Source organism: Dermacentor variabilis, chromosome 3, assembly GCF_050947875.1.
Source record: "Dermacentor variabilis isolate Ectoservices chromosome 3, ASM5094787v1, whole genome shotgun sequence".
Classification (NCBI taxonomy): Eukaryota; Metazoa; Arthropoda; class Arachnida; order Ixodida; family Ixodidae; genus Dermacentor; species Dermacentor variabilis.
Genome location: NC_134570.1, coordinates 188,502,355 through 188,513,913, shown reverse-complemented (window position 1 = coordinate 188,513,913; position 11,559 = coordinate 188,502,355). Strand labels below are relative to the sequence as shown.

Genomic DNA, 11,559 nt, shown 5'->3' with positions numbered 1-11,559 from the left:
GAAACGGAGGTAGAAGATTCACAATTGTGTCTGAAAACACACAAATGTTAAACGAGAAGGCAGTGGCGGAAGTTTCTGTCCAGCTAACTAAGTACACTGCCACACCATCTCGAAATTATCGTCGTAGTCGGTGACATCAGAGTCACCGGATGTGTCTGTAGCACAGGAAATACGGCGATCACTGTAAATGCTTGCATGCAGAAGCAAATGATCTTCGGAGCTTGATGACACAATCAACTGAAAGCCACTTTTGCACGACGTGCGCGGTCACGCGCCACTGGCAGCCACCACTTTTTTAATCTCTTCCGGACTAGCATAGACGAACAATCGAGTTAGAATATTAACTCGAGAGCAAAAGCTGGGCGACAAAGTGGCTACCGCAAAGGCATCTTGCTTTCTCATATTTTTGGAAGGTTAAAGGTATTCAAAATATGATGCGAAAATAAGCATTTACATGGTACATGTACCTATCGACAATGTGTATAGTTGCATATATATATATATATATATATATATATATATATATATATATATATATATATATATATATATATATATGTTCGATTGCTATTGAGACATTCTTGATGTCTGACTTACGATATCAGAAAGGATTTGTTTGTAAGTGCCTGAACTAGATAGCACTACCAAACCGACGGTACCTCGGGATCGCGTTCAATGCACGTCTTGTCGCAACGTTTATTTATTTCGATAGAACTGTCCTAAAAAACAGGGAACATTATGTTTAATGCAAACAATTATTAAACTACCAGATTAACTACAGCAAGTATGTGCACGACAGTACACCCTTCAGCCGCCGATGGAGATAGCCGATCTCCCTTGACCTAAAGCTCCTTTAAACTCTCTCAGGAGAAGGGCGACCGTGTGACACCGCGTCCCTCAAGATAAAGACGACTGTGTCGAAAGTAGTTTGCGAGTGCCCGCGCGTATGAGACCAACAGAGTCTGTACGCCCCCTAGCAGCCAACGAAGGCACTCGCCAGAGCACCAAAATACGAGGTGAATATTTTTTAAGTTTTCTTGAATCTTTAAAAATCGACTGTTGAAGATAACATAATTCGAGCCTCTGAACTCGATAATTTAGGAAGGTAGACATTACTTGCACGAGAAATCAAAACCCATATTGAATAAATTAAAAATTTGTAAATTAACTTCTTAATTAATTAAATTACAGCACACGTGGTAATTTACGAACTGTAGCCGAAGAGATTGCAAGAAATATCCACTTGGCCTGAATATTGAGAACGACATTAGCTTGGAGATATGCGTCATGAAACTCGCCGTACAAATGCACTCTTCTTTCGCTAACTTTTTTATGAAAACGCTCTTTTATGCACTCTCTATGCAGAACTCATCTGCTGATGTGTTTTGTGTCTTCCTTCTTTTTTCGCCTCAGTGCTTCCTTCAGTTGGTAGTCGGCGTTCGTGTTGTCCACTTCTCTTGTGTCCATGTCTGCATGCCTTACCCCTTCTTTGGATTATGACTCCTCACCAACTACCTCAGCTTTCTGTCGTTCTAAGTTCCTGTGCCTTGTCTGGCTCTATTGCAGAATGGCTTCATTAAGCTCAGGTGTACAAGCTGTTGCTCTGTCAGTAATGAAGACTTCTGGCGCATCATGTCACAGTCACAAGTCACTCGACGAATGATTTGGATACTCCCGCTATACACTACCTTTGGCAGGGCTTTAGTTTCGGCGTAGCGGGCAAGGTAGTCGGTGGCCACGACGACCCACTTATTTTCGTATGTTGACGTTGGAAAGGGTCCCAACACGTTCATCCCTATCTGCTGAAATGTCGGCAAGGAGGCTCGGTAGGCGGTAGTAATCCCGCTGGCCTGGTCGGTGGTGTCTTGCATCGCTGACATTATCGGCATGTCTTGACGTAACGGGCGACGTCGGCGGCTAGGCGTGGCCAGAAATACTTTTCCTGTATCCTCGATAGCGTCCGGCAGAATCGGAGGAATCAGGTCGTGCAGTACTTCTGGACAGAGTGTTGATGGAACAACAAGAAGATAGTTGATGCGGAGTAGTGAGGTCTTATTTACTAGTAGGAGGGACAGCACCGGTCTTCCCTTCCAAATACTCGACGAGGTTTTTTAGCTCTGGGTTTACTCGTTGCGGTTCAGCGAAGTCTTCCGCGGTCGTTATTCCATGGAAGGCGTCGTCACCTTCGTCGTCTTCTGGCGACGGGTCAGTGGGACGCGTGATAGGCAATCAGGATCGGAATATTATCGTCCGGACTTGTAGCTTACAGTGATGTCATATTCTTGCAGTCTGAGGTTCCCCCACGCCAGGCGTCCTGCAGGGTTCTCTAATTTCGCTAGCCAACACAACATTTGATGATCGCTGACGACTTTCAAAAGCCTGCCATATAGTTAATAGCGTAATTCCACTGTAGCCCAAATGATGGCGAGAAATTTGTTTTCGGTCGTAGAATAATTGTCTTCGGCTTTTGACACCGCCCGGCTAGCGTAAGATATCACCCGTTCAAGCCCGTGTTCCTCTGGTATAGGACGGCACGGAGGCCTAGGCTACTGGCGTCAGTGTCGACCTCGGTATCGGCGTCCTCGTCGAGGTGCGCAAGTATTGGAGGCGACTGCTGGCATCGTTTGAGTTCCTGAAATGCGTCGACCTGCGGCGTTTCCCACTTGAACATCACATTTAGTTAGATGTGTCAGCGGCTCAGCGATGCGCGAAAAGTCTTTGACCAAGCGCCTGAAGTAGGCACACGTGCCAAAGAATCTACACACGGCCTTCTTGTCTGTGCGCTGCTAGAACTTTGCGATGGCAGGTATCTTCTGCAGGTCGGGGCGCACTCCAGATTTGCTGATGACGTGGCCTAGGAGCAGAAGCTCATGGTAAGCGAAGCGGCACTTTTCCGGCTTCGGAGTGAGCCCTGATGACTTGATGGCCTCTAGTACTGTCTCAAGCCGCCTAAGGTGATCGTCGAATTTTCCGGCGAAGACGACGACGTCATCTGAGTAAACAAGACAGGTCTGCCACTTCAATCCTGCTAAAACCGTGTCCATCACGCGCGGGAACGCTGCAGGCGCCATGCAAACCACAAATGGCGTAGCCTTGAACTCACAGAGGCCGTCTGAGGTGATGAAGGAGGTCTTTTCGCCATCTCTCTCATCTACTTCTATTTGCCAGTAGCCAGGTTTGAGGCCCACTGACGAGAACTATTTAGCGTTGCAGAGCCGATCAAATGCGTCGTCTATCTGAGGGGGGTATGCCTCCTTCTTTGTGATCTTGTTCAGTCGACGGTAATCAACGCAGAAACGTAGGGTTCCGTCCTTTTTCTTCACCAAGACTACAGGGAATGCCCACGAGCTTTTCGACGGCTGGATGACGTCGTCGTGCAGCATTTCGTCGACTTGTCGCCTAATAGCTTCACGTTCTCGCGTCGAAGCTCGGTAAGGGCTCTGGCGGAGTGGTCGAGCGCACTCTTCGCTTAATATTTATTTATTTATTTTATTTATTGATACTGCAATCCCACTTTAGGGATTTTGGCAGGAGGGTACAAATGTTGAAAAGATCACAAAAAAAACAACCGACAAATACATAGATACATAAGAGTAAATAAAATAATATAAACTAAAATAGAAGGCATAGGGTAAGTACTAAGTTAGACACGATGTAAACAAGGTATGTGAAGGCTGCTGAACTTGGGTGATAGTAAGCTGGTTCCATTCAGTTATTGTCCGTGGAAAGAAAGAGTATTTAAATGAGTTGTTACGTGTGCGAAACGGAGCAATTGTTAATTGGTGTCTTTGTCTAGTGGCATACCAGGATGAAAAGGTTATTACGTCTGAAGTGCCTAATTTATAGTGCCCCTTTACAATCTGATACATTAATTTTAGCCTAGATGACCGGTTTCTTTGGGTTATTTGTGGCAACTGGGCTCTGGTTAAAAGGGAAGAAACAGAAGAACGTCCAAAGCTGTTATATATGAATCGCACAGCCTTTTTCTGTACGCTTTCAATCTTGTTAATATTGGTCCTAGTGAAGGGCTCCCAGATTATGGCTGCAAAATCAGCGCTTTATATGCGGTCATGCGGACATCAGGAGTAGTAAATTTTAAAGCTCTTCGTAAAAAGAACAACTTACAGTTTCCATTTCTTACGCCATAATCAATATGTTTAGTCCAGTCTAAGTTACTTGTTGTCCAGAGACCCAGGTATTTGTAATGAGGTACTTCGTGAAGGACACTGTTGTTGATAGAATAGACAAAGGTTAATGGTCTTTTTTTGTGAGTAACTCTCATGAACACTGTTTTTTCATACTTTAGACACATTTGCCACATATCACACCACTGAACAATTTTGTTGAGTGTATCATTTAAAAGAATTTGGTCAGCTGTACTGTTCACTTCAGTGTAAATCACGCAGTCATCGGCATACAATCGTATTTTGACAGGAATGTTGCAGACAATATTCTTAATAAACAAAAGAAAAAGAAAGGGCCCAAGCACAGACCCCTGGGAAACGCCTGAGTCCACACCAAGAATTTTCGAAGTTTCTCCATTAAAGACAACAAACTGTTTTCGATTGTTAATGTATGCAGCATTCCAGTTTAAAAGTTGCTGGTTATTTAATATTGTCCCTAATTTGTGCAATAACTTCTTATGAGAGACTTTATCAAAAGCTTTTTTAAAGTCCATAAAAATTACATCGGTTTGTTTTCCGTTATTAACTGAAAGTGCAAAGTCATGTAGAGTTTCTGCTTGCTGGGTACACGTAGAATAACCAATCGAAATCCATGTTGATACTTTGTTAAAATATGATGTTTTTCAAGAAACTGCGTTATGTGGTTATGTATAATATGCAATATGCGATGCTTTGCGACTGGTGTTTGTCGAATCCTCAATGACGTCGAAAAGCAGTCCCCGAGAAGCAGTCTCGGGGGGATATCAGGTGATGCGCACTTGATACCCCCCGAGAGGCCACTTATGTTGTGCGTTATATGTTATGTATATGTTGTATGTTATGTTGGCCACTTATGTTGTACACCACTTGATAGCGTTACACTCTCTCTCACCCTCAAAATTTTACTGATTCGTGTACCCCTGCCCAAATGCAGAGTAACGAAAGGGATATTCGTATATGTGATGAATCTAGATGCTTGTGCCTTTTACTCCCCTAGTTGTCTCCTGTATACAATCGACCAGTGCGAACATGACCATAAAGGAAATAAAATTTCAGAGGGGCTGTTTGCTCTGGGAGAAGCAGCATTTTCTCTCAGTGTCCATCTTATGCGTCATGTTGACAATGTCGCTCAAATTTCAGACACATGTCGGCGCCTTTACTCGAGCCGCATAGAGACGCCCAGAACCGGGAGCATGAAGAAATTGACCGCTACTGGGGTCTCGGAGTGGTGGTGTTGCTGACGTCATTCCTCTCCACTGTGGTGCTCGCAAACTCGGCCCTCTTCTATGTGCGCCTCAAGGAAGCGTATGACGTGGACTACGAAGCCGCTCTGTGGCCGCTGACAGCAATGTGGATTGTCGCCCGAGTGGTGGGTCTGTATATCGAGTTTGAGTCCACTACACTCGTTGTACTCGTGGAGTTCTATCGAATATTATTCAGATTTCTTTTCAGTTTAAAAAAAAAGGATTCCGTTCCAGTTCAGATCTAACAGAATATTTGACAGCACACGTGTCGATTGGCAATTTTCGGGCGCGAGATCTAACACCGAGCCCCAGTCCACGCAAGCGCTCGTTTTTTCGTGATGCTCGAATATGCCATCGGAGACACTCTGTGTTTCCGAAACGCCGCCTTTACCTACCTTGCTTCACGTGTCATTTAACATACCGAAACTCGCGGTTATAGCTAGCCTCGGAGTCGTTACATGGGGTCTCCTAAACGGTTGCTGTGCAGCTGGTGTGCTCCAGGCTGCCTTTGGCGCCTATTAAGTTTAGTGCGCAGATTGCTTGTTAGGACGTGCGCTATCCAGGCTTGTGATTCCTGAGAATTCTGTGAACCCTTGCATTTACACTACAAAAAGAAAACAGGAAACTTTCACGTGTTTCTTTTTCTTCTTTTCTGGCATGCATTTTTTTATGTAATCCGAAACCTAGCGTTTCTGTTCCTTCAGTAGAGAGCAGTGGCGTGCACTGTCTTAGGTCATTTTTGAGCGTAAGCCCTAAATTCGCACGGCTAAAGAGGCTTGGTTAGAGGCTCACGCTGCGGTTAAGGAGGACCAATGCTACGCAACGTTTTGTTTAGTCGGATACGTTGAATAGAAACTCAGGCAAACCCATCCCTGTTCTTGAGCCCCAACGCCATTGCGGTTGAGCGCATCGGCGAGCTCGAGAGCCCGATTCCCGGTTGTCGCGGTGGCATTCCCGCAGGAATGGAATTCCAAAACGCTCGTGTACCGTCCTTCGTGTGAACGTTAAACAACCTCTGCTGGCCGAAATTATTCAGGCTACCTCCACTACAGCATCCCTCATAATGCACCATGCAGTATCGCGACGTTAAACCGCACAATTTATTTTTTTTTCTTTTTGGACTCAAATGTCTTCAAGTATGGGTAGGCATGCGGTAAACACTTGTCTTGTGAAAACCACTACCTGAAGCTGGCTAAACAACCTCTATGGAGGAAAGGAAGAAAACTAGGAGGGAACGTAATGCCATGAAATCGAAGCCACAAACAGTCGGCCTAACGTGTGGTTCTGTCACGGTAAGCTTTGGTGCATTCCGCCGCCACGCTAAAAGCCGCGCTCAGCGCACGCCCTTGCGAAAAGATAACGGGTGCGAGTACAACTCGCTGCATTGCGCTCTTGCACTTGGCAACTATGACGACAACCTCCTACGTTGCAATGAATAGCCGGAGTTGCATGAAGCATATGGGGAGAAAATTTGCACAGAGTGATTGACAAAGCTCCCCAAACAAGTGTGTATCGATTAAAACCTACCGCGAACGAAAAACACTGGGCGGAGTACTCTAAGCGCACGGCCAAATGCCGGGCCACCTTTTTCAAAGGAAAGAAAAACCAAGATTACGGCTTCACAGTGAGTTAGCTACCGAAGCCTGGCGGAGTGACGTCATGCTCCCCGCTAGTTTATTTCTTTCCTCCATGAAAACGACCGTCAGAAAATGAAGTCATCTGTAATATTCTCTGTGTATCCGGAATTTCTTTCATTTTCTTTCATTTTCCCACGTATTTATTTATAACTACACCACAGGTACCAATAGGAACATTGAGTGATGGTGGAGGAAGTACAACAAAACTACATAAAGCATAAACAGGAACGAATGAATTTCTTAATGACTGAAAAAATTCTAAAGAATACTTAACACACAACTTTACAAGAAGTGAGTGTACTAATTCTCGCGGAATGTTTCACGGTTAGTGATGGAAAAAAGGCTGTCAGGAAGATCATTCCAGAGCGCAATGGCTTAAAATTGAAAGCTTTGGTTCTACCAAATATTCGCTTGAGCCTTAGGAGATCATGAAGTCGCCTAGAAGTACCTAGTTGGTTGCAATGAGCAATTTGTGTTGTGTTGCGGCGAGAATGTATGTGTGTTTCAGACATAGCAGTCCGATTCTTCTGCGGATACGTAAGGCTTGACGGGATAAGTCTGTTTTAATCAGAGTGACGCTAGAGTGCCGGTCGTTGTTGGAGGGACTAAATCAGGCGGCTGTGTTTTGTACTGATTATAACATTGAAAGTAGGTCATCTTAATGAGGTGACAACACTGATGAGGCGAATTCAAGGTGCGGACGGACGAAGGTTACTCAAGCTCATTTGCCTGTGCTAGCAGGTAAGTGAAGTAGGTCTCGACATAAATAACCTAGTGTTTGTGATGCCCTAGCGCTAATGCTAATTATATGTGTTTTTCATGAAAAATTATACGTGATATTTAGACTCAAGTACTTGTATGACCGCGCCCGAGCCACTGGACAGTTGTTTGTGAAGTAGGAAATGTTTGAATTTGATTGTTTACGAGAAAATGAGACTGCTTTGCACTTTGGCGAGTTGAGGGTCATTTTCCAATTACAACGCCAGAAGGGATCAGGCTAAGTTCGTTTCGAAGGCACATGTAGTCATCAGGCCTTTTAATAGCTCTATATTTATTTCAATCGCCGCATATAGTCGCATAAAGGAGTAAATGTTACAGGGTAGGTTATTAATGTAAATTAGAGAAAGCAGAAAGCCCAAAGCACTACCTCGTGCTACTCCAGAATTGACATCAAAAAAAGAAGACGGATTTACTACTGTTAACTGCCTGCAAAATGACGAAAAATTTCCAAGTCCAGATAGCGTTTGTGAGTCAAATCCAAGAGGAGGTACTTTTGAAATGAGCCGAGAGTGAGCAACGCGATCGCATGCCTTAAAGTAGTCCAGAAAGATACAATCAGCTTGAAGATTAGCATCCATGTTAAAATGCATGTCGGATGTGAATTCAAATAGCTGTGTGCCATACAGAAATGATTTTCTGAACCAATGCTGATTAATAAAGAAGTTGATAGATTCTAGGTGGTTACAAATATTATATGCAATTATACGTTCGAGCAACTTGCAACAAATGCAGGTTAGTCAGACAGGGCGGTAATTTTGCGACGAACCCTTCCTACCACTTTAAATACGGGAACTAGTTTGCCAACTTTCCAGTTAAAATGGGAGTAGTCCTAATGATAATGATTGCGTGAAAATGATGCATAGGATTTGGCTAGAGATGGAAAAGGTGTTTTTTAGTATCTCAGAATTTATGTTAACTTTGTTCTCTTCCGTTTCACGTCGCTCGAAAACGACAAGCATAACGCATCTTGTGCATGTAGCAGTACTTTTCAGGTGAAATAGAAATCCCGACAAAATAGAAGATATCTGTTGATGGTACCTTTCACAAGGCCTTCTAAAACCATTATTGCAGGTAGGGCGATTTTTTTGTATATATTGCTAGTATTGTACCTTCTGCTACTAAGAGTCATATCTAGCATATTTGTGCTCAAGTTGTAGAGAATAAATAAAGTCACAGGCCTGCGCGGCACCCGTAGCATAGTCAAAGCGTAAGCTGGAGGAGACCGTCGTAAACTGCTTACGAAACGGCGAAGCTCCCGGGCCTCATCTTATGCTGCAAGCACATGAGGTTCTTCGCGGCGAAGCTGGCGTGCCTCGTCTTTTACTGCACGCACGTGAGGTTGTTCGAGAAGGACCTGTCGAGCCTCATTTCCGGGTGCATGCACGTGAAGTTCTTCGCGAAGAAGCTGTGGTGCCTGATTTTCGGCAGCACGCACTTGAAGGTCTTCTCGACGAAGGTGCCGGACCGAATTTTCGAGAGCACGGTAATGGTTCTTCGAGGCGAAGTCTGCGTCGTTTTCAAGACGACCAACCGAACTGTCCGCCTGGTGTAGACGGCGACTTGGAGCTTGTGCTGCTCTCTACACGCTGGCCTACTGAGCCGAACGGTGCCTGGTTGCACCCGCGGGTGTAGCTCTACGATTTGCGTCTTCAGTTCAGTTCGTACTTTGCGAGTCGGCGCCTTAACGTGTACAGAATTGTCAATACAGGTACCGATAGTACGCTACGCGAGTGTCACATCCCTTGACACATGACACGATACGATGCAAGTGCTATATGTCGTGGCACCTGATGGAATACAACGCAACTTGCCGTATCGCGTCAATGCAAGTCAGTCTATCGCACCACGAAGTACGCGTGCACTTGCTGATTTGTACAGAATAAAAGCAGTCACGCTATCTTAAATAAACCCTTCCATCGCTTGCACCTACTACGTCTGTTGTTCTTACCCGCTCTACAGCAGAACAACAATTAGAAAATTGCACGCGTACACGTTACACGGTGCGCAACTCACATCGTGTGACAAGCGGCACTATACGATGCAACTTCTGCACGATGTACCACCTGGTGCAATAATATGCAACAGCGCTAAGTGTACACATGTCGACGCTACGTGGTGCACAACTCACATTGCGCGACTCCTTGCGCGCTATGACGCCCGTAGCGCATGTTTCCACAGTAGCAACACGCAGTGGCACGCAGAGGGCGCTGGTTTTATCCCGGAGGGAACTTGGTATTAGGAATGAAATGCTGTTGCCTCCCGTTGTCGGCGACCTTCAAGTGACATTGAGCCAAAAGCCAAAGCCGTTACCCGGGTACTCAAAGGAGAACATCCGGGAACTCAAACGAGAACGTCCGTGCAAGTTGCGAGTACAAAACGGGATCATCCGGAAACCACTCAGGACCGCCTTACACGCGCCAATTACTTCCCAAACAAGTTTTAAAAAATATTGCTTCCAAGTTCTTACCAATGTTTGTTCACGTTACTCACGCTGTAACTTCTAGTATCTTGAAAGGGTCTGAAGGCGTACAACCGCTGGCAGTCAGCGCCCGTCCTGCGTTTCCTACGTTTGTCCGTGTTCTACGCTGTTTTTTTTTACCATTGACATCTATTATGCTGACGTTTTATATGTCATTTCCAATAGCGACATTAAAAGGCAGATACAGGGAACTATACACTTTAATGGCCTTTGACCAAGATAATACTTGCAGTGAAGTTCTGTCTTTGACAGGAAACTATTGCGGCAGTATTGCGTGGGGCGGTGCGATGCGCTGGAGTGTGCCGTTACGAACATGCACTACACCCATTTTAAGATTGTGGCTAGTATCATCTCCAACCAACCTGCTTCGCGGTCGCCATTTCATGCTTGTATCTACTCTCGATTACCGAAAAGCCAGTATTTTTTTATTGCGGTAGCAATTATATGAGCGCTCCAGGCGCATTTATGCAGTCGGCATTGCCGTGAGGTTCCGTATAAAGTAGCAGCAGAACCTTCCCCTTGCGCCGTATGCTGTATGCGCCAGTAAAAGTTTGCTAGGGTGTGCCGACGAACGTGGTTGAATCTCGCTTGCGCGAGCGAGGAACGCGGGCCGTAAGCGTGCCTTCTCCTGTCGGGTACGAGGCAGGGGTTCCGGCGAGGGAGAAGGGGAAGGGAACCTCGGGCATCTCTCGCGTCGAAGCGAGAGATGCACGGGGGTCCATTCCCTCGCTGCTGCCGCGGTTCCTCACACCAGCATTTTGACAGCGAGTTTCCGCGCTCATCGAGGGAGATGTGTTCATGTTCACCTGTGCGCTCGTGGCACCGTGATTGTCAATTTAGTTAAGACACGTTGGCGGGTTAGTTAGTTTGAATCTATGATAGAATCCACACTGCTCGCTTCATGTCTCATGTCGTTACTCCTATCGTTCTTTGTTCCCTCGCTCCTTGCGCGGTCCTTAACATGTTCTAAAGCTTATTTATTTATTTATTTATTTATTTATTTATTTATTTATTTATTTTTGACACCACTAAGGCCCCCGAAGAGGTTTTACATGATGAATGGGTGTATATTCATAAGTTAGTTCTTCGACGACGCGTTTAAAATGAAGAGGGTTCTCATCAAGAACATTTGAAGCGGGAAGGCCATTCCATTCTCTTGAAGTACTAACAAAACAATGACGATAGGTGAGTGGTGTTTCGAAGTGGAGGAGGATACACGGCCTCGTTGTGGTTGGTGCGGTTGGAACGGCAGTAAG

The 11,559-nt window shown here is 45.3% G+C and overlaps 1 protein-coding gene across 1 annotated transcript in view; it reads left to right on the top strand.

Moving 5' to 3' along the window:
• The first annotated feature begins 5,307 nt into the window (after positions 1-5,307).
• LOC142574953 (membrane metallo-endopeptidase-like 1) overlaps positions 5,308-11,559 on the top strand; it is a 146,644-nt gene continuing 140,392 nt past the window's right edge. The window contains exon 1 of the mRNA XM_075683936.1: positions 5,308-5,532. Coding sequence (XP_075540051.1) covers positions 5,308-5,532 — 225 coding nt within the window. The remainder of the gene's footprint in view (positions 5,533-11,559) is intronic.